The sequence below is a fragment of the Panthera uncia genome, chromosome B1 (assembly GCF_023721935.1).
Source record: "Panthera uncia isolate 11264 chromosome B1, Puncia_PCG_1.0, whole genome shotgun sequence".
Lineage (NCBI taxonomy): Eukaryota > Metazoa > Chordata > Mammalia > Carnivora > Felidae > Panthera > Panthera uncia.
The window spans coordinates 197,092,341-197,116,646 of NC_064811.1; the positions used below are offsets into that span (position 1 = coordinate 197,092,341).

Sequence of the window (24,306 nt, forward strand, 5' to 3'; positions counted from 1 at the left end):
TCGTGTGGGGCCCGCTGAACGAGGGCACAGGTTCTGGGCAGCCGGGAATTGGATAAATGTTGTAATTACTGGATGCCAGCAGACATCACACGGCGTGTTGAGTTGCCTCCTGGCTATTTTTGCCCTCTTCATATCTGGGTCAGATCAGGGTTGCGGTAGCTCTCAAAGTGGGCAAAGAAGGACAGGGAGAGGATTCGTGAGAATCAACCGAACCCATGCCTTTGCTCAGAGTAAAGGGATCCCAGAGTATTTCCGAAAACGGGAGAAGTGACTGATGCTACTGTCATTTCAATCACTCACTCTAGGCCACTGAGGCCAGCGTCCAGTGTCTCTTTACTTTGGGTCACCAGGGGCCGCCCCACGCACCTCCACCCCCGCCGAGCCCTCGGGGGAGATTTTAGGGCTGGCCTGTTCGGAGTCCCTGTCCTCCAGCTCTCTGGGGCTTCGGGGGGCTGTGATTCTGCCCTGGCCGTGCGAATCCAGCACCTCTAGGAGCAGACGTGTGAGAACTCAGACGTGCTGGGTGTTGGGAGGCTGGTGTCTGGGAGCGGCCCTGCCTCCTCCCCCAGCAGCCTAGGAAAAGGACTTTACCTGTGCCCTGCAGAGCACTGTGGATGGACACTCCCCTTCCAGGGCGCGGTGCTGGTGCAGGGTCTGAAGCAACGCAGCCTGAATTTCAGGGAGCCCTTTGTCCCAGCGACAGGGAACAAGCACAGGGAACAAGCACATGGCCGCTGGCCTCCAGCAGCACCTGGGAGCGGCCGTGACCTCGCACATAGGACTTGCCAAATGCAAGTGATTTGCAAACCAGGAAGAACCTGGCCCTGATGCAGTTAGGCATGTTTTCTCCCCCAAAATGTACCAAGTGATAATTAGCACGTGTTAATTTTTCTTCTTTTTAACAATTTGGATAGAACCTTCCAAGACCCTAAGAACACAATATCCTAGTGGCCGAGTGTCTCCGTGGACACACGCACAAAATGCTTGCACGCTCAGCCCACGTTAACAACCCCAGGTGAAAGTTTTGTTTACCTCCCGGCAAAAGAGGAAATTCACCTGCCATCTGAAAGCAATTAATTTAGCCCCAGAGAAATAGGCTTGAGACTAAACATCGAGTGGCACCACAATTTGTTTTTGTTCTTTTCTTTTCTTAGATTAGCTGATGAATATGCCATGGTTAAGAGAATGCAAAGAAACATTTAATCACGTACAGATTTTGTGGCAGATGGGGAAGGGGAGTTATCACAGTCACAGGGACGGTAGGTGACAATTTTGGAAGGATGGTCAGTAATGACAAGAGAAAAAAGAACATGCAAAACACTTTTCCTGTCAGGCCCTTTGATGGCTGGTATGGGTGTGGAGAGCCTCTTAATGATTCCCAGCATTTCCTTTTTATCAAGAAAAAGAAGCAATACATAGATGCAGCTTTTAGGGAATCCTATCAGAGGGGTTTCACACTCAAAGCATACGCCATGGCTTCCGGTAGCTTTTCATCTCAAGGTAGAGACGGACGTGGTAACAACTCTGCCGTGAGAAAGAACAAGGTAATACCAAAGTTTAGAGAAAAACAAGCCATATGTGCTCAGAGTTCACAGAGAAGGTGGCAAAATCAAAGAACGGAAGATCACACTAGAAAGTTCATAGAGTCCCTTTGAAAGGGTTCTTCCCAAAGTTTATCTTTTTTTAGAGGGCAATTTTACAATATCTATATGTTTATTAAAAAAATAGTCTTGAGGAAGTGAATCCTTTCTGACCCATCAATGCTACTTCTAGGAGTTGATCCTAAGGAAATAAATGCAGTGATTCAAAAAGCACTCATCAGGATGTGGTTTAGTATAAAATTCATCAAGCTAGCAGAAATCATATCGAGTAACTTCACTGGGACATCGGTTACATGAGTGATGGAATATTCATTCAATGGGATAGTACATAAAATCCACAAACTATATGTATTAAACATTTTTTTTTTGAGAGAGAGGGATAAAGAGAGAGAGGGGGTTAAAGAGAGAGAGAGAGAGAGAGAGAGAGAGAGAGAGAGAGCGCACACAAGCTGGGGAGGGGCAGAGAGAGGAGGAAAGAGAAAATCCCAACCAGGTTTGACGTCACAAACCGTGAGATCATGATGCAGCTGAAATCAAGAGTCAGATGCTCAACTGACTGAGCCACTCAGATGCCCCCCGTTTTTTTAAACATTGTTTTTCACAGATGATATATATTAATAAGGTGATAATGCTCACTGAAAGAGAAAAAGTAGGTCTTTAAATGGTATATAAATAGCACCACCTTTTCACATCTACCTACGCATATCGTATAGGAAAACATTTAGAATATTAGATTCATTTTTGTGACTAATTTAAATTTTATTATTACTACTATTATTATTCTTTTTGTTTATCTACAATTTACTCCTTGACCGTGGAAGAAAAAAATAGTGCAGGATGTCACTATGAGCTAAACCTCTCTGGAATATTCTTTTGCATCAGTGAGTGCTTTTGAATATAATATTTAATGGGTATTTTTAGCCGCTTTGGTACAACTTTCTTTTAACAATATTCCAGTTCTTCTCAAGATGATTATGACTACAGACCAGTATTTGACTACGGTTTATCTTGTTACTGACTTACAGGGAAGAATCACAGTGAAGATTCAAATTAATTAGAATAATTGCTTTCAAGTGTGAGACTCTCACTAGTATCTCTGTGGATATTAAAAGTACACAGAAAAATGGCAAGAGTAAAACTTTAAGTTTTCGTTGCTTTTCAGTCAGTTTAGTTAGTATTAAAGAAAAGTTGTATGTTTAATTATTACTTCAACTCTGCTTATCCATATTGACTTAAAAAAAAAGACAAAAAACACCACCATTCCTAGAGTAAAAGCAATAGCTCCTCAGGCATGGTGTGAGCAGGCCAGCGAGGAAGACAGCTGGCCTTTTGTGCACTGGTTACCCTCCTTCAACACAGAACAGATGCTTGAAAAGCCGTAAGTACGAAGCAGGCTCTCCTTGGATAAGGTGATATGCATACATAATACACATATGTACATACACATAAGACGTACGTATATACACATACATATGTATACACAATGCAATATATATAATATACATATACAATGTACATGCACTATAAATATAAACCTATATACAATGCGATATCCCTCAGCCATAAAATGAAGGAAATCCTGCATTTGCAACAATATGAAATTCTCTTGTGAAATTCCTTCTGCCGAAAGCCTGAACACAGATTCTCAAACCTGAGGATGCTTTAAGAGTTAAATTACTTATGTGAGATATTGAATCCTACCTACCAGCTAATGGGGATGATCGATGAGACCAATAACCCTTGCCTGACACGAAGGCAGACCTTCGTCCACCCCCAGACTGGACAGGGAGGCTGTCTTGAAGTTCTCTGGCAGCCAGCCCTCCAAGTTCACCCAGACTCACCTGTGGCTGACCGGACCTGAGCTCCTGCACATTTTCAAGAAGCAGCAGACATTTGGCTCAGTGAACAAGAGATTGTAGGTTGCGATGTGATTTACCTTGGACCAGCCCCCATGATCCCACAGACCTACACGGATGTGCATTTTCCAAATCTAAAAGGCACTAAACTCAATATTCAACAATAATAAGGCAGATATACCTATCGTGTACTGTATGCTGAGTCCAAAAACCAAACTCCAGGCCTAGGGGCTTACTTCCTCTTCTGTAAAATGGGAGAAATGATACTGATTCCAAGTCAAACAAACAAATCCTAGTTGGGTGAAGGGTCTCTGTGCATCTCCTGCAAGACCGTGAAATGCATGAAACTGGGAGCATTGTCCTGAGCACAATAAACCAGAAGCAGGAAGAAACATACCGATGATCTCACTCACATGCAGAATCAAGAAAAGCCAACTTCTGAAACAGAACTAGAATGGTGGTCATTGGGGTTTGGGCATGGGGGAAATGGGGAAGAGGTTAGTCAAAGGGTATACACTTCCAATTAGAAAATGAATAATTTCTGAAGACTGATGTACATCACGGTGACTGTAGTTAATAACAGTGTATTCTATACTTGATAAGAGAGTAGGTCTGAAACGTTCTCACCACAAAGAAAGGCAACTATCTGAGGCGATGGGTGCGTTAATTCCCTTGATTGTGGTGATCATTTTACATTGTATGAAATCATCATGTTGTACCCCCCGAGTACATATAATTTTATTTATCAATTATGCTTTGATAAAGATGGAAAAAATAAAGTATAAATAAAACAAATAATTTTTCAAAATAAGTACATTGAAAGACATGTATTCACATGATTAACCACCAACAACATGCTAAGCGGGTTCTGTGAGAGTATCTCTAGGATTTGCATTTCCTAAGGCCTATGTGATTTTGTGTTAGATTAATATTCAAGAGAATGCTTTATTAAATGAAGTTATTGGCAGATCTTAGGATAGGCCCTACCATTTCTAAGACCGTTCCAGAATGGGTGACATACAGACTTGGTTAAGATACGAGCAAGGAAGTTATGTATATCTTTGCCAGCATAGCTTGGAGGGGGCAAAAACACACGTACAAGTTCCAATCACTGTACAACTAATGTCTGTCTCTAGCACACTTCACATTGAATGGGAAGTTCTCTTGAACTTCAAATCGGGTTTCCACGTGCTTGGAGCCATGTAGACTTTCATGTCCTTTCTTCACATGGTTTCCTGTTATTTTTCCTTTATTTCCCAACCGGAAACCTTCAGAGAGAATGGGTTGGAGCTGTGGTTTCTAAATACAGAGTATATAATCAGTGAAAGACGTTTCCGAACACAGACTGATCTGCAAGGGTGTTTCCTCTGAAAGTCTGGATGTCGTGAATTCCCCAATGCTGTTCCATAGGGGCTGTGACCGTGTGGTCAGATTTGTCCATGGGTGGGATGTTACAGCACCTGTCTCTTCCGTCCTTCATGTTTACCTGGCCAAAGCCAAAGCATGTGCCTTGCACAACATTTGGGATATAGAAGAGAATAGATAAATTGAAAAAATTAACGGAACAATATGCTGCTCACGAACGTGAAATGGAAAATTGTTTATATCCAAAAACTTCTTAGCTCGGCATGTAGATAGATGCCTGCGTGCCCACACACGTATCACATAACATGTAGATAATCCAGTTTTCACCACTCGGCATAGGTAGAACTTGCATACCTAAGAGTGTACATGTATATCATGCATATACATATATGTGGAGGTGGTCAGATGTAATCCCTTTTCCCTGAATCACGTTGCTGCTGGGAGAGAAGCAAGACAAAACTGACGCCTTCTGGGATGGAAAAGTAGGGAACAGCGCTGGGCACCCCCAGCCTGTCTAGCCCAGTGTGCGTGGGCTTATGCACACGGGTGAGGCCTGGAGGTCCAGGTGACTTGAGCAAAGGCCCGGGGCCACCCAACGGGGGGCGGGGGGTGGGGCGGGGCATGGCTGGCTTTCAATCCAGGTGAGGCTGATGCCACAGTTTTTGTCTGCAATGATGGCAGGATTAGAGATGTGCCCCTGATGGAGGGAGGAGGTGGGCCTCCGCAAGAGCGCTAGCCAGTCCGCAGCCTCAATGCAGAGCCCTGTGCATGGAGGGAGCTCACCTCCTGTGACACGAGGGTAGTGGCCACAGACCGCAGCAGCCGGGAAGGCAGCAGCTGCAGACCCACACCCGGGGGTTGCACGTACTTGTGTGAGGTGTAACCAGGTCTGCGGGAGCTGGGAGGCGACACAGGGGTGCCACTCGGTGAGACACCACAGGCTCTGATGATCTCAGGTGTCACAGCCCTACGCCTCGGGTGCCCTGTGATAGCAGTGGGGGCGGCTGAGCTCCTGCCGTGGGCCGTAGCACAGCAAGGTGGCCGTGTCGTACCAGCTGGTTGCATAAGGTGTTGCTAAAAAAATAAGTAAGTTTGCTAAAAAAATAAATAAGCTCATTTCAGGTTCTTGAAATGGTCTAGGATAAGACTAATCTTACCCCAAGATTAAGGAGAAAGTATTTCTTACAATGTCTTAGAACGCATGTATGCTAAAAATATCAAAGAGAAAATGATCAGTGATCCAGAAATCCAATGCTATCTTGCCTTAAAAAAAAAAAAAATGTTGGTCTTCAGGTATTGACTGTGCATGCATTTATTATAGAGATCTGTGGATAATGTCTCTTTTAATGGCCAGAAAATGATATCGATACTCATCCGTGTCTAGCACCAACTGTTAGCTATTTTGAGAGTCCAGGTGATATAGGAGACAAAGAATGTTTTTCCTGTTGGCAAAATCCAGACACCTGTCTTCACAGATAGTTATAAAACGACCCACCAGGATATTGGACAGAGCAGAGGATTAGAGACACAGACCGGAAGTTTCGTTTTCCAGGTCACTGACTTAGAGGCAGACGAGCTTGCTCCCCGCCCAGGATCTGTAATACAGATATGACCTTGTGCCATGTATGTGTGGAACAGCTCCCCCCACACGGAAGGGCACGCACACAGCCCCGGATGCGGTGAGGCTGCCCTCCGGTCTAGGAAGGAAAAGACATCCATGGGCTGACTCCGCTTTCCGGGTTGGCCTCCTTCCCCTGTCTGGAGGGGGGCCCAGAGGCCCAGAGAACTTCCCACTGAGAAATGGTGTCAGAGCCCGCTGTCTCTTGACTGTCTTATCCTATTACTTGTCTGTCTGAGCCATTTCCCGGGCTTCATTCAGGGCAATTCCCTGACATTTAGTCCTTGAGCTTTAGAGGACAGGATTTGTCACATTCCCTCCCAAATGATCCTCTCTGCTTGACCTCCGGGTTAATTCCTGATGCCTGGCTTGCTGAAGTCCTGGACACCTTTCTGACCCTCTCTCAAATCCCTCTTGTCTGTCCTGGGCCTCTTTGCCCCACCTCTAATAGATTTTATTGTCCTGCTCCCGCTCCTTCCTTGACACAGACTGATGTTTTCACTGCCTTAAGTGAGTCCGGCATTCCTGCTCTGGGCCCCATGGATATTCTAGGAGAAACACAAAGAAGATGCCAGATCTGTCCCACTCAGTGTTCACACTCGACAGAGACTTCCCTGTGTGTGGAAAGATGGAAATGACATTCTCATAAGGAGTTTAACTGTTCTGCAGTCTTACGGTGTGCCGCTGTTTGAGTAGCTCACATCGTGAGCAAAAATAAAAGCACAGAAACCATTCAAAGTGGGTATACTGAGACTCTCTGGTGTATGCACAGTGCTGCAAGCATGAGGGAAATTAATAAGGTGTTGGCCGTGCCCTCAGTGGGCTCCCAGTTCAGTCGGGGAAGCGGACATCTACATAACCACCCACAGTACCACACACTCCTATCATCTCCATAGAAATATGTGAGCAGGTGCTCAAGGGTTACGAAGGCACGGGTGGTTGATCCTCCCCGCGGAAGGGAAGGAGTTTAAGAGGGATAGTCTTCTGCAAAACCTTTGAAATTTGAGGAGAATTTAAACAGGCAAAAGCCAGGTAAGGGACTCTGGCTGGGGGAGCGCAGGGGAAGCAGACCTGGAAGCTGGGCCACGTGGGACAAGCTAGGGAGCCACCCTCTGTCGCTACAGAGGACTTGGGAAAGAACAGACAGGAGATAAGGCAAAAAATGGTTGGAGTGTCTTCGGGAAGCGTCTTCAATTCCAAGCTAAGAAAGTTGACGTCTTTCTCGGGAGTGATTTGGAGCAATGAAAGCATTTTTAGGAGAGGCTCGTGCTGTGACTTAGCTTGGGAATCAGCACAAGCTGTTGTTGTCGCTGTCCCCAGTGTCCCCCCTTATCCATTCAGCTGGCAAGTCACAACTCAGACATCACACCTCCAGGAGTGGCCTCCCCCCTCCCCAGAGGAGTGGAAACCCCCTATTGTGGACGCTTATGTGGGCTGCAATCCGCTGATGCCTGTTGGGACCACAGCTTGCTGGAAACTTATGTCTTCAGTGCCCGGCAGGGTGTCAGGCACACGCAGGTCATTTGTAATGTTGATTTGAATTAGTCAGGGCAGTGATGTCGTAGTTACACAGAGGGACAGGAAGAGACCTCTCCAACAGCACGCATAGAGGTTTGGGTTTGGCCAGGACACGGGCAGTGCCTGGTCAGAAGAGAGGAGTGTGGCAGACGTCACAGAGTTGTGTCCGAAATGCTCAGCCTCTGAGTAGATTTTGCATGCAGGTCTCAGGTGGAGGAGGCGTCTACGAGATGAGGGTACCTTGCACACTCTGATGCCTCCCTTGGATCCCCTGCTGCCCTGCCTGATTTGGTGTCATCAGGATTACACATCTGAGAGCTTGCCACACTTACAGAAATCTGGGACATGGTGTGTCTATGGTCTAAGCGTCTGCCAAAGAGCTCACCAGCCACCAAAGGCAGAGCTGAGGGGGTGGGTACTGAGGACATTCCTGGAGCAGCAAGTGGTGGCTCTCTGGATTCCCTTAGGGATCATTACAGTGAGTGGAGAGTAGATGTCCTGTCCGTGAAGAAATGGAGCTCTGGGGGCATCCATTCAGATCGTATTCCCTGGAGCTGTGCATGTCTGTGTGCAGAGACCTAGGTCTGGGGCACATGGGAGCCATTGTTATTTTCCTGGCACAGGTTCTCCACTCCTTCTTCGCTTTCCTCCAGGGTCACAAAGGTGTACGAGATACCCAACACAGACATTGCCTGGGCACAAATGCAGCCCAGCCTGGTGTGACAGGAAGCGGTTTAGAGCAGCGCTCACTTTGTGAAAGGCAGCCGGGGCTGGACCACATGTTTAAAGTTACCTATTTCATTTATTAATCCCATCTGTAACAAGCTGCTCCTATATGCCCAGCGCCTGTCTAGGTTCCAGAGCGACAGTGGGGATAACACAACTTCAGCTCTGAAATGTCTCCATGAAGGCTCCAGGAGAAGACATAACCCGGGAGGAAGGATCTCAACTTCATGGTCAAGTCATGCTTCCCTGACAATGACACCCATAATCTGAAATCGACAGGGGGACCAGGAATTACTAGCAAGCAAAGAGGAGGTGCACCAGGGTGGGTGGGTGTCCTGGGTCCTGGTGGGAGAGTGATCTGTACAAAGAGTCTGAGCAAGGAAGGAGCACTGGGCTTTCCGCTGGGAACTGAACCAAGTCAACCGCATCCGCATCAGAACATAGAAACCAAGGGGAGGGTGTGTACATGGGGTGAGCCTAGAAAGATGAGCCGGGAACTGAACGGGGGACGGAGAGCTCGAGAGGCTAGAAATCGTTTTTGTAAAAGGCACAGAATATACAAGAGGAACACAGAGCAGGGACAACGTGATGGCTCCAGACATGAGAGGAGACAACGTCCGTGAGAGGGAGGAGAATAGCTATTGGTGTTCCATCCTGAGCGAATCTTCACAGGTACCTCGAGCAAAGAGTGAAGCTAGAGAGAAAAGCTGTCCAGGAGAGAGCAGACCTGCATGAGGGCTAATCATGAGTGCCATGGCGCGTGGAAGAGATGCCTAACAGAAAGAAGAGATTGCGATGAAAGAAAGAACTTTCTGAAGGAGAGGTCTTCTCCTGTCGTATGCTTTGAAGTAGGCTAGGGATGGTTTTTTGTTGTTTGGTTGTTTTCTTTTGTTATTGTAGCAGTGTCTCCCAGAGGGTAGATATGTGAGTGTGAAACTTTAGGAATAAATTTCTAGAAATATCTGTATATAAATATATCTATTGTATTTTATATATATCTGTGTACATGCATATTTGTGCGCACACACACAGACACACACACAGACACACACACACACACACACACACACACTTCTGGATCTCTCCTTTTCATTGCTTTTCAATGAACTTCCAAGGTAAGAACTACCTTTAACATCCATCGTTACTTCCATCAAAGTCCAAAATATGGCTTAGAAGAAGCAATATGAACTCAATGTATGCTCAGAAGACAGTGGCTTTCCCTGGTAGCATGAATAACACTCACTGAGAAGCCTGACACTTCAGGAACCCTTTGTTGGATCAGATTATTCCATTCCATTTTTATAAAGCAGAGGGAAGTGAAACATCACACTCTGAATCATGTCAGTTACATGTCCAGAAGAGCACAGGAAAATCTGACAACTTCTAGATGACTTTCTGTAGATGACAAGCGATCAGCTCTTGGGAGTAATAGGTTTATGAAATTCTTGAGTCTCCTTAGGGAGGCTGGGTAATTCACAGTCTCTGTTGATGGTATTAATGCTTTCTGGCTTCTTAGTCATCGCAGTTAAAGAGGTTTAACTAGAGAGAAACTCCCAGCAATTTATATGATGATTTTCTAAAGACATAAGAAATCTGGCTTAATGTCAAACAAGTGCTCAAACAGAGCTCTTTCAAAACCTTTCACATTTCTGAACGCATTTCAGAAAATTATCTCAATAAATTGACTCCATGTTTTTCGAGTTACATAAGTAAAATGAATGAGTCACCGACACAAGGCAGTAATGGTTGAGAAGAAGAGGTACTCAAACCCTTCATTTTACACCTGAGAGTGTGGACGGCGGGAGGTTAAGTGGGAAAGGAAGTTATGAACGTATTATAAATAGAACCCTGAAATTTATGGTAAAGCTATTTGGAGAAAGTGGAACAGACTGGCCGGTTCTATTTCGGCTCAAAGAAGGTCGTCTTAACTTTAAGTACCCCGCGGGTCCCACATCTATTTTTACTGTTGGCAGCAGCGAAACCTTGTTGAGTCTTTGAAAGAAATGAGTTTGCCAATGGATGAAATTGCCTAATTTGGCCATCTTGGGGGGGAAGAGTGAGAACTACCAGTTCCTCTAGCCATGTCTAAAGGGACTGCTCAATATCCGCACTGTGAGTCTTTATGGGTTTCCTGACCTAGTTTGAGATGCTCCAGAAATGACGTGCCTCTCACATTCCCTCAGGAAGACCCTTTCCTGGCAGATCACCCTGACGTGTCCTTTATTTTTTAAGTCCAAATATACTTGAATCTCCTGATTTCACCAGGTAATTTTCCTTTGCTTTTATGCGTATAGGATAAAAATTCAGAATATGTTAGACACTTTCAACTAATAGGCAGAAACGTGTCTTGATCCCTGCCATTATTTCATCCTTTCTCTGTGAAATGTTTCTGCTTTGTATCTTATGCTCACTATTCATGTCAAGTTCCTACTATTGCCCCATAATCTCTCACATCCCAAACTACTTACTTATTAGAAAACCAAATCCAGAAGAGTTCAAAGACATACAGCTAAGCACTGAGCAGGACTTTTCAGAGAAACAAGCCAACAATGATGGATGTTCAATCCCTGATAACTATACAAAGTGTTTAAAATGGGCCAGTTCCCCAAGATTATTAATAGGTTCAGAGTGACGACATGTTCTACCCTATTTCCTCTCATTCCAGACTGTTTTAGAATGAAACATACGACACATGTATTAAAAGGTTTGTTTTCCATTACTGCCATAACAACTTCACACAACTATGAATGCTTAAACTGACATGGATGTATTATTTTATGGCCGTGCTGGTTATAAATCTTACACAGGCTATACTGGAATAAAACTAGGGTGTCAGCGGGGATGTTTTCCCCCTCCAGGCTCTAGGGAAGAAGGCATGTAAGGACCATCCACATTCTGTGGCTCGCGGCCCCTTTTTCCCTTTTCAGGGTCAACAGCCATGGCTATGACTCTCATGTGCATTCCCCTGACCTCCTTCCTGGGTTCCTTCTTCTCCCTGACTCTCCTCCTCTGTCTCCCTCTTCCATTTGTAAGGATTTTTGATTACATTGGGCTACCCCATAATCCAGGATAATCTACCCCAGGTCTGTAACTTTATCACATCTTCAAAGCCCCCTTTTGCCACGTAAGGTGACATAGTCACAGGGCCTGGGGATTAAGCTGTGGACACCTTTGGGAGCCATTCTGATAACACCAAGCTGTTCAGTTCAATTCTTTACATCTTGTCTGAATCATCCAAGTTCTTAGTAAATCTATTATAACAACCACTGGCTTGTGTATGAGTCAACTTCCTTTAAATTAGTTTGCAATGAAGGAACAATTGACTTTATAATGTAATCTTTCTGTTAAATGACAGCTTTAAGATTAGCCCAGGCCTGGGGCACCTCAGTGGCTCAGTCTGTTGAGCATCGGACTTCGGCTCAGGTCATGATCTCATGGCTTATGAGTTCGAGCCCTGCATCAGGTTCTGTGCTGACAGCTTGGAGCCTGGAGCCTGGAGCCTGCTTTGGATTCTGTGTCTCCCTCTCTCTCTGGGTAACCCACCCCCCACACCTATGCTCTGTCTCTCTCTCAAAAGTAAATAAACATTAAAAAAAATTTAGCCCAGGCCTGTGGAAGAGGACAGAAAAAGTCACAGTTCCAAAGGATATGCCTTATATAGAACCTCCACCAACCTGACACCCCAAGAAAAGAGGATATGAATATTTGTCTATTTCCCATGGACAAATCAAGAAATCCAAGCATGTCGATCCACTCTGGAGTGTGACTCATTGGCACGGCTTGCCTCTCACCATAGAAAATGAATTATATAATTATTACAAAGTCCTCACCCTTGATTCTACATAAAATACATCTGTCCAGGAGTTACACATTTGTAGAAACTAGTTACACTACCTTGATATGTGTCACCTAATTATCTACCTGCTCAGTATTTTTACAAATTGCCTCATATTCGCCAAAGCAAGGGTCAGCAAACCATGGTCTACAGGCCAAACCTAGCATATAAACTAAGAATGGTTTTTATATTGTTGAGTATTTGAAAAACCGTCAAAAAAGAGTAACAATTGTCTTTCTCTGACTTACCATAGAGCACAATACTCTTTAGCTCCATCCACATCACTGCAAAAAGATTTCATTAGTTTTTATTACATATATGTGTAATATATATGCGACATCTTTTTTCTTTATCCATTGGTCAGTCAGAGGACTCTTGGGCTATTTCCATAGTTGGGCTGTTGTAGATAATGCTGCTATAAACATTCCGGTGATTTCATTCATATGTGGAATTTAAGGAAGAAAGAAAGAAACAAACAAAAAACAAGCAAAAGGGGGGGAAAGAGAGGGAGACAAACAAACTCTAGAGAACAAACCGATGGTCACCAGTGGGGAGATGGGTGGGGAGATTAAGGACGCACTTGCTGTGCTGAGCACCAGGTGACACATGGTGGTATTGAATCAGTATATCGTACCCCTGACACTCATATTACACTGTATGTTAATTAACTGGAGTTTAAATAAAAACTTGAAAAAAGAAAAAAAAAATAACATTTTGTTTAGTAGAAAAATTACATGACATGCAAACCTGCATAAAGGAAGTGTTCCTGGAACACAACCATAACCATTTTATGGCTGATTTTTCACTACAACAGCAGAGTCGAATGGTTACAGCAGAAACCACATTACTAGGGCACTTGAGTGGATCGGTCGGTTAAGCCTCCGACTCCTGATTTTAGCTCAGGTCATGATCTCACGGTTTCCGGGTTCGAGCCCCATGTTGGTGCTCTGTGGAGCCTGCTTGGGATTCTTCCCCACCTCTTTCTCTGCCCCTCCTTTTCTTGCACACTCTCTCTCAAAAAATAAAATAAATAAACGTTAAAAAAAAAAAAAAAGAAACTGCATTCCTAGTAAACCCTAAACTATGTCTTCACTTTAGAGACGCAATTTGTTGATTACCACAAAACTATCATTTTTTGTGGGTCGGTATTTGAAAAATGTGGGAGGTGGAGAGCATATTTACTTACTCACATTACTAATGTTGATACACAACTAAAATGCAATCCCACCCTGCTCTTGAGATCTGAACCCCTCAAAAAGAACCTAACTGAGGGGGGAAAAATACCGTTAAAGCCTCAACAAGTAAACATGGAATTCAGTTATAAAACTGCCAGCGAGTAAATGTAGGTGAGCAGGATATACTGGGTTTTTGAATCCAGAAGTCACTTACCTTTTGGCCATTGTCAGTATCAGGCAAAGGGGTAACCTATTTCTAACAGAATCTAACACACGCTCACCAAGGTGGTGGGGGAGAAAGCCTTCCGACAAAGTAGCAGAGTAACGCAATGCTTCCTAGAAGCAGCTGTATCCGACCTCGGCAGTCAGAACTACATAAATCCAGGCAAATAGGCAGATCGGAGTGGTGTATTTCCTCTCACAGAAGATTATTTCAAACGGTGACATAAACACTGTTGCAATCGGTTACAGCCAAGGTTTGGCTTTTCTCTTTAAACGGATCCTGCACGTTTTTAAACCTGAGAGTTTAAGTTGAACACCCTGACATCAGAGAGCTTGACTACGTATTTCATTTGATGCTGCTTTCCCTCCAGATAATGGAGAAAGGAGGGAAGCCAGCCTGTGCCTAGGGAATCCTGTGCACGGAAGACGGCTTGCAGCCCGGCCAAGCAGCCCTGCGGGCACAGGCCAGCCCACGAAGGGCAGCACAGATTCCAGCCACAAGTGGACTGCTTAAACCTTTGCTGATCACCGGCACTAATAAGCATCGTTTTGCAAATGTACTTGGCAATTGAGATGCAAAATAATCCTATGATGCATAACTCGGGGTGACATTTAAAACGCGCATCAGGGGCATTTACACATATCTCTTGATCATCTCTTTCAAGCCCTCAGTGGATGTGTTTTCAGGTCCAGTTTACACACTGGAAAGTAGAGGTTCAGAAAAGATAAGGCAACTGTACTACCTGAACTTGTACCAGGTGGAACCAGAGGTGGCCCCACCCAAGGATACTTCTGCCCTTGGCCAAAACCCAATGTACCCCTGTGTCTCCGACAGGGAGGAGTTTTAACACCTGAGAAGAGCTGAGAAGACTTTCACTTCTTGGAGATGCCAGGTTTTCAGTAGCAGGAAGTAAATTACTCTTTTTTTTTTTTTTTTTTTTCTGACAACTAAACCATACAGTGTAAACTGGGAGGGGAGCTTCAACAGCTTAGCCAGAGATGGTGTCTGATTCTGAAAGATTTGTGTTTAAATACTGCTTGCCCCAAACATAACTTTATCTCATCTCAAATCTCTTCAACAGTGCTTGTCCCCAACCCCCTAAACACTGCTCTTCCTCCCGTGGGTGGGGAAGGGCCACTGTTTGGAACTCTGTGCACAGGAGACTAGAAATGCAGGATTCTATCAACATGATAAACAGTGTATCTGAGGGCAGGTCAGAATCACAAAGTGTTGAAAGGGTGAAAGGCAGAATGTTACCGTTTGCCTATTTCTTGTCCTTTTAGAAGTCATTAGGATTGAGGTCCTGATGAAAACAGGATCTGATAACAGATCCAAAGAATATCTTGTCATGTGTCCATCATTAATAAAGAAGAATAAAAAATGTCAAGTATGGGTGAAAGCCTTCACGTCATCAAGGGTAAAATATAGCGCTGATATGCGGGCAAACGTGACATTACCTGAGTCATTTCAAGGGGTCAGCACAACTCATCGATGACTTCTGTCCTAAGCAGCTCAAAATCATGACTGTCAGCAGTCAATTTGAAAAGTGGGTTTGAGGGGCTCCTGGGTGGCTCAGTCGGTTGAGTGTCCAACTTCCGCTCAGGTCATGTTCTCGCGGTTCATGAGTTCGGCTCAGGCTCTGTGCTGACAGCTCAGAGCCTGGAGTCTGCTTTGGATTCTATGTCTCCCTCTCTCTCTGCCCCACCCCTGCTCGTGTTCTGTCTCTCTCTCGAAAATGAATAAACATTAAATTTTTTTTTAAGTGGGTTTGATAGAGGACATTTATTGGTTGATTTATAAGGGAGTTTTTTTTTTTTCTGGTTCTCTTTTCCAGGCTCACTGGCACGAACCTTCCTTCTCCCGTTATAAGCAGCAAGAACTGGTTACGACTGCATTTTACATCTGACAGCAACCATCGGCGCAAAGGATTTAATGCACAATTTCAAGGTAAGAATGCCCCATTTGATATACAGAAAATAACGGAAGATATTTTGGTGTTTTCACCCTCAAGTTTCAGGATTCCCTTGCCAGAGATGGAACCAGAGATATAAGCTTGATAATACCTTCTAGAACTTTCGTAAACAATTGACTTTGGAAATTCTACAAAGGGTACTAGCAACTTACTAGTAAAGCTTTCTTGCTTTGACCGCATGCAATGTATTTTATTGTTTTCCTTGAATTATTACTATGTTTTAATCAGTAAGTCAATAAATATATATTAGCATTTATTTTAATTCATATTTACCTAACCGGAAAATATCCACAGTTGCCCTGTTGTTTTCTTTATCCGCTCCTTAAAAATGGTACAGCATATAGGCCACGTGAATATGCAAGTGTGACATCATACCCTTTCAGCTGTAAAATATATTCACAGTACCTAAACCCAGCTACCTGCTTTAATAATTTACATGTACGTGAACATCAAAAGGAAAAATGTGAGATTTTTTTTGCAGCTGAGTGAAACAAAGTCTGTGGTCACCAGTATGTAGGTTTGAAACTTCCTCTTGGTATGGAATTTCTAGTGTTTATACCTGGATAATATAGTGTCCTTGCCCATGTGTTTTTAATAGTCAATAATCCTTATCGATACCATAAAAAGGATCCAACTTATTAGGAGATCCATTGAAAACAATTCCATTTTGCATTTGCAAATAACAATCAAATGAACCTGTCAGAAAGCAGGATGCTCTCCCAAGCAAACTTCTCATGCTTCCCCCAAATCATGACCATGAGCACATCAGTTAAGCCCGCATTCCCTAAACAGTAGCCACATGCAAGCCAGGACGCCAAACGAGGAGATTCTAATAAGCCCCCACGCTCCAGAATCTAGTAGGTCAGAGAGACAGTTTGCAGACAGCTTCCATGAAAGGCAGAATGAAAAGCGAAATCATGCCAGCCACTCCAGGAGATTTTAGTAACGCTCCAACAAATGGTCTGGACATGTCCTATCTAAAACCCACTTTAAAATCCGTAATGCCTTCATTGTGTCCTTTTGGACAAGAGGTAGAAAACTAAGAGTAATTTTCAGGGGCTTGAATACAGATAGCACTTGGGAGCACACGTGGAGGAGGAGTGCTGGTTTTATTTGCCACCGGGGTCCCCGGGGCAGGGGGACCTTCGAGGAATTGCCAGACTTCAAATGCAGGGCCAATTGTGTTTTACCAAAATGTATTCATCCGTCATCAGGAGCCTTGCCCATCTCACATCGTCTTCTGATGCTGCCAGAAAGTTCTTACCTTTATCTTCTTTGACTGCAAATATATGGTTTTATAGGAGTCATTACACTTGGCTTCTTTTCCTGAGATCAGGCAAGGCTGATCTCCTTTTTTAGAGATCTCTATTTGCCTTTAGCTTTTAAGGCCACATACCGTGCCTGTAGTCATAACAGGGGGCATACATAACATATGACACATATATATGTTGTACAGTCTGCGTCTGGAGCCCTTTCTTGTCCAGCAAGAAAGCAGGACGCAGGATTAAAAATGTGAGAGGAGACAAGAGCCCGGGTAAGGGTCTTTGCTCCGTTTTTATTAGGGTCAGAAGGCTTACAAACATGGTGATGGACGTGCACAAAGAGACAATAAATCTGTGAACACTAACTCAGGGGCCTGAGGGCAAGATGTGCGGGGTTAGGGGTTTGGGTTACTACAAAGCAAAATCCTGGCCCTGGGCTGGAGGTTGTTTACAGCAGACATGAGGCCCCACCTCTGTTTACAGAAACGGGCCTAGGGGACAAGGAAGACAGAGCAGGCTACCTCAGGGTCAACAAGGCACCTTTCTTCTGCTAATTAGCTCCCCTCAGGGCAACTTTGCCTGCAGAGGTCTGTAGCCCTATTTACCTGTTTACCTCCTTGGATCCTTCCTTCCTGTGAAAGCAGCTTCCTGCTCTTGTACTAAGTTGGAGGGATGTTACCTGCCCTGAATACCTCATCTTGTTTACCTCATCTTGGATGTTTTCATCCTGAGATTCCTTATCCTTATACCTTTGTCCTATACTGGGACCTTTGCCCTGTTTACCTACTCTGGGACCTTTGCCTGGGAAGTTCCATCTGAGTTTTGTCTATATCCATCCATACCCACAGAGCTATATAGCCCTGACTTAGAAAAATCCTAAATCAATATTCAGAAGGCAAACTGACTGACCAATAGGTAGGTAGGTTGATCAATAGGGTTGTTCTATAACTACTGATTGATCTTCTCCAAAGGTCCTGATCCTGATTAACAGATTGGCATTGAACCACAGAAGAAATTTCTAGGTATCATTCCTTAAACCGATCAGTGAATTTGGCATCTATACCAGTGATTGGAAGAAAGGCAAAAAATAGAATACCAAATTCGAAGAGGGTCCAAATTGGTAGATATAAGTAACATTCTGGTTGACGGAAAATTGTAATAGCTTAGACATATCAGCCATTGATAAATAAATAAATATGAATCAACTATATATAAATATATATAACCATATAACTATTTATATAATTAGCTAACCATATATACATATATTATTTAATATATGTAAATATATTTATATATAACCAATATACATATGGTTAAAATTATACACACACACACACACACACACACACATGGAGTGATGAATAGAAAATTTGCACATAGTGCAAAAATATAAAAAGATGCAGAACTATAAAAAGGAATGAACATGAACATGGCTTAACAGTAATATATTCGAAAACCTCTCCAGGCGGACTTTGAAGTTCAACTCCAAGACAAACTGATTTCAGGGAGCTGCCAAATGTTTACTCTCATTAGCACACAGACCCTTATCTCAAAGGAGGAGTCATGCCTAAGACCACATCGAAGCAGACAATATGTGGAAGATAGGGGTCAGTACCAGATGTTACCCTTTTGAGAAGGAAACCAACCAAATGGGCAGCATCCAGGATGATGAAAAGAAACCTTCAAGAGAGGACGCAAGGACCACTGGCTTAAGGAGTGTGGTAAATGTTATGCAGGAAAGTATTGCATTCATTTTTGCTGGTCCAGAGGGAAGAAATATCACTAATTAATGGAAGCGGAAGCTACAGAGTGTCCTTTCTGCTGATTCTAGAACATGCTTATGGGCCCCAGAAGGCAAGAGATGGCTCAGTAGCTCAGGATGAGACGAGTCTCCTCTCAAAGTCCCCCCCGCCCCCCCCCCCAGCCACCCTCCTGGCCCCCTCCCTGCATGACTTTGCAGTCAGGAGCATTCAGGTGTTTCATTCGACGGGCCAGCGGGAACCTTCCTGACACACGAGGAAAATAGGTTGTGCATCTAAGTCTTTCCTTTTTTCTCTGCCTAGATTGAACTCCAGGGGCCCCAATTTGTATTGGACAGTTGTTCCAAGGAAACAACAACAAAACACAAACAATAATAGACACCCAGGTTATTACCAACACAACTGCAAAAAAGAAAAGCATAGTAGGTGAGCAATCCAGAAAAGCAACAAGAGAAACAATAGTAGTAGTGAAAACTTACAATGTGTTTACCGAAGGCTGTTTTAAGATCTGGGTATATATTCCATCAGAGTCTGAATCTTGGGTTAGTCGGTGGAGGAGGGGAACGTTTTTTAGAAATATACATTTCTATGCTTATGACCTTAAACATAATTGCAGTCACGTTGATTATTTATGGTCACTATCAAGACTATACAAATTCCATCAGTATTCCTCGGTGTAAATATGATTACAACTTATGTAGGATACCTCTAAAAACTCTTTGTGATTCTAAGCTGCTAATGAAGCCTTTGGGTGGGATCTCTGGATGACAAACTTCTTCTCTGTTCAGCAGTACCGTGCATGAGTAGAATTTTATAACTTCTAACAACAAAGAATAGCTTCTTTTTAACTTGGTGCTTTTCTTGGTCAAATAAACAACCACCACAACATATTCTTTCTTCTCTTTGTGTCTTTAACTTTCATCTCTATGCTCTTTATTCTCTGGATTTTACACTTTGTTCTGTGCTTTCATCTCTTCAATCAGGCAATAAATTATGCCAAAAGTAGCAGTGAGGTTGACTGAGAAGTAAAACTGGTCTGTAGTTGCTACTCCTAAAACATGTTCACTTTTAAAATAGCAATGTGAACAAAGAAGTGGAAAATGCAATAAAAGCCACTTGATATATTTGCAATATCTTGTGTATATATTGGGTTCTCATGGAATGACAGATTTATGTAGGACACATTATTTCTTTAAATCAGCTGAAAATTGAGCTCATTCATTATATGTTGCCTCCCTCATTAATTATAATTAAATAAGTGCCTCGTTAGCACAATCAGTCTCGTAGACATTTTTGACGTCTACGAGATGGATTTTCTAAAGATATATTGATATTGAACCACAGGCACCACTTCCCTCTTAAGTAACAATATGTGTTGAGCTCTACGTTTACATATATTTACCTGGCTACTTATAAAAATACAATTTTCACAAAATGAAACTCTCATTGCTTTCTGAAACTGATAAATCATTTTGAGTGTTTGTCATAAAGTACCAGTTTACACAGAGAACACCTGTCTCATAAATCAAGGGAAAACCTGACCATGGATTTAAATCTTGTGTTGACACAAATAATTAGCTTTCTTTTTAGGTGATAGCTCTATGTAACTATTCATTTTACTTCGTATTTAAAAAAATTTTTTTTAATGTTTACTTATTTTTGAGAGAGACAGACAGACAGAGCATGAGCAGGGGAGGGGCAGAGAGAGAGGGAGTCACAGAATCCGAAGCAGGCTCCAGGCTCTGAGCTGTCAGCACACAGCAGGGCTCGAACCCACAGGCCAAGAGATCATAACCTGAGCTCAAGTCAGATGCTCAACCGACTGAACCACCCAGGGGCCCCGTTTTTACTTTGTAGTTAAAGTGGAGAGCTTTAGGGGCACCTGGATGGCTCAGTCAGTTAAGCGTCTTTCTTCAGCTCAGGTCATGATCTCGCAGTTTGTGTGTTTGAGTCCCGCATGGGGCTCTGTGCTGACAGCTCAGAGCCTGGAGCCTGCTTCGGATTCTGTGTCTCCCTCTCTGCCCCTCCCCTGCTCTTGCTCTGTTTCTCTCTCTCTCTCTCTCAAAACTAAATAAACATTAAAAAAATTAAAAAAAGAAATTATATATATTCATACAGCAGGATACTAGACAAAAATGAAAAAAAGACAAATGACCTCCACATGCATAATGTTGAATGGAAAGATCCAGGCACAGAAGCGTGTGCATTGTATTGCCCACATAAATATACTCACATAATATAAATAATATTTCAGGAATATATACATAGAAAATTTAGGATTCTAAAAACTAAGTGTTTACGTGGGTGTTCATTACTAAAAGAATATTTTTACTGTGTGTATGTGTATGTAAAATACTTGAACTTAAAAAGTGTTTTTAGAAACGGTTAGAACAATTCCTATCCAAGAAAATGACAAGGTGTTTAGAATTCTTTTACAAACAGGGCTAGGCCAAAATACCTACAGAAGCCCTACTCACTGCCATGGTGCAATTGAACGTCAAAATTAGAAGCCCCAACCCGCACACAAGGAAGAGGGTCAGTAAGTGACAGGGCTTGCACAACACAGCTTGTAAATGGCAGGCAGCGTCAGGATGTAAATAGAAGTCTCTGATCTTTCTTTTCAATGTCATCCTTTCCAACCCTATTTTCACAATTGACTTGCTGCCCTGATTTACGAGTTCCGATCAGAACATCTTTCTTTGGGGAGCAGTGATTTGTTTTTGTAAAGCAGAAATCCCACTGAAGAAAGCAACACCCAGGGACAGCTCTAAGTTAGTGGCAACGTTATCTATTTTCTCAGGTTGATCTATTCCAAGCAGAAAACTGGCAGACCACTGCGGGAACAGGTTCAGCAATGATGGGAGGGGGTTGGCAGAAATCATAAATCTGGAACATGAGGCACTGAATAAGAGAATGAGCAAATGTATTCACGAAGAATGTGTGTGTGTGTGTGCGTGTGTGTGTGTAACTACTGGACAACAAGAAGGTAGAAGGTAGTGTTGGAAAGAAGCTAAAAAATTGAAACACGATTCTGCAGAGGAAGGAAAATAAAAAAATAGAGCAAAGGAACAGTTTCACAGCATGGCTAAGGGCAGGCCCAACTAATTAACAGAGAGGTTCCACTGGCACAGACACCTTGAGAAACGAGGAAGCCACTATGCAGACACTCTGTCCACAGTGTTCATCCTGCTCCCTTCCCTTCAACCATGAGCGATTGACTGTGTGGCTCAGAGAGAACAGGATTGGAGGTAGGATTCCTTGGTCTCAGTCCAGTCCTGACTCAGTCTGGAGTCTCAGAAACTCCAGGTTAACTGGAGAGATGTCCCTCTAGACCTATAGTCCTCCTATATAGTGAAATCTGTTTCCTGTCCTAAGAATGGGGAGAAGAACAATGCTCACCTGGGCACAGAAGTGGAGATTAAAAAGGTAATACATTGGAGGCATCTAGCACAGTGCCCAGAATGGGCTCCCATGTGTCTCATAAACTTGGGTTTGTAATCTCGAGCCGGGGAAAATACCTCGGTTAGCCTGTCTCTCCGTCTCACAGACTTCGCATGGAAAACCCAGTAAGTGCTTTGCGGGACTGTATTACTTTCACAAACTTCCTGGAACTTCTTAGAGTGATTTTCAGTCCCCAACTGCTTTCTCTCTTACTCCCCTGCCTCCCTCTTTCATTTACACTACCTCACTGACCCAAGTCCGATGACCATTCATTGGGATGCCACCTCAAGTCATTTGGAATTAAACTCTCTCCAGCTCCCTTATTGGACACCGGCAGTGTGGGTTGCACGGTGCCAGGGACACAGAACCAAACAAGACGAGCCATGTTTCAGCCCCTGGATTCCAGCGAAGAAGTCAGGGAGACACATAAGCTGACCATTTGCATACATCGTGGGTGAGATTATGCACAAAATGCCCTACAATTAGAAAGGTGTACCTCGACTGACTTGGCAGGGAGCACAGGGCGTTTGTAGGAGGTTTCCTAAAGGAGAGGGTGCCTGCACTGTGTTCAGGTCACCAGGAGAGAGGGAGGAGGGGGTTCTGACTACGAGAAAAGTGCGAGCAGACCCAGAAAAGCATGACATGTCACAGTGTGTTCAGCCTCCTGCAAATATTGATGGTTCAATACTGAGGTGTGAAGGGAGTCAGACAGAGCAATGAGAAATAAAGCTGGGGAGGATAGCTGGATCTTGGAAGGATTTTATGCTATCCTTAAGAACTTAACTGTACCGTGGGTAAACAAGAAAGATCACTGGAGTGTTTGTGGAGAGGGAAAATGGAGAACAATGCACACATTTTCATCACCCAAGCTGCTGGTAAGTTCCCCTTTGTTAGCTTGCAGGTAGTGCCCAGGGATAGCTCTGAAAGAAGGACCATGTACTGGAACATTCTAAGACAGTGAGCACAGGAACAAAGATTGTCCCTAGGTCATCATGTTTAAAGAAGAGGAACAATGTTGCTGAGGTACATGAATTTGCCCCTCAACAAATTTGATCCCTAAAGGGATCCAATGCCCTTCAGTCCAAGGCTTTGCCACAGTCAAATTTAAGGAATTAGTATATTTGAGAGAGAGTGTGTCCATCAGAAGTGTGTGTATGTGTGTGTTTGGTGGTGATGGTCATAGAAACTTCTTCAGAGCCCAGTGAGCCGGGTGCTAGACAAGACAGTGATGCGAAGCCTGGTGGGACAGATTCCCAGGCTCGGCAACAGTGGTCTGGTCGTATCCCAGCTTTCTCCTGGGGACACATGAAGGGGTCAGTATAAATGAACACATTTCACCAACAGTCATGGTACCCCCAGTGTGCACCAGTAACACCTCTGTTTATAGTAGTGGTCAATAAAGGAAAGGCCTCTTCTCCCACGGAGTGGCCATTGTAGACAGGATGAGACAATCCATCCAACCAGTCAAGAAACACCAAGTGGCAACTGCAGAGTGGGAAACTTTATCACTCGGTCAAGAAATAGCCTTCCTCGTGTCAACTCCTGAGCTGAGATCCGAATGGACTGTGTAGGTCAAAAAGAGCAAAGCAGACACAGAACAGAGCAAGTCCCAGTCCCTGGAGGGAGGAGGAACCGCAGAGGGACAGGAACACACTGAGGTGTGGAAAAGCTCAAGAGATGCATTGGGGCAAATTCCTGCAGGGCCATGTGGGGGCATCCACAGGGGGAGACTGGATTTATGTCACGTACAAAGTAAGACTTCAGAATGTCTGGATGAGAAAGTGATGTGACCTGATTTCCATTTTGAACATATCATTTGAGTTTTTCTGTAGAGAATGCAGTTCTAGACCTTAATATTCTGTCCCCTCAATGTGTTATGGCATTCCTTATAAATTAATAAATGATCATGGTGGTTCTTAATGCCTTCTCTCTTGTCGTGACTACTTGACCA

The 24,306-nt window shown here is 43.7% G+C and overlaps 1 protein-coding gene across 1 annotated transcript in view; it reads left to right on the forward strand.

Annotated features, from left to right (window-relative positions):
- The window catches only part of CSMD1 (CUB and Sushi multiple domains 1), a 1,037,384-nt gene that overhangs the window by 292,525 nt on the left and 720,553 nt on the right, over positions 1–24,306 (forward strand). The window contains exon 4 of the mRNA XM_049630105.1: positions 15,752–15,864. Coding sequence (XP_049486062.1) covers positions 15,752–15,864 — 113 coding nt within the window. The remainder of the gene's footprint in view (positions 1–15,751; positions 15,865–24,306) is intronic.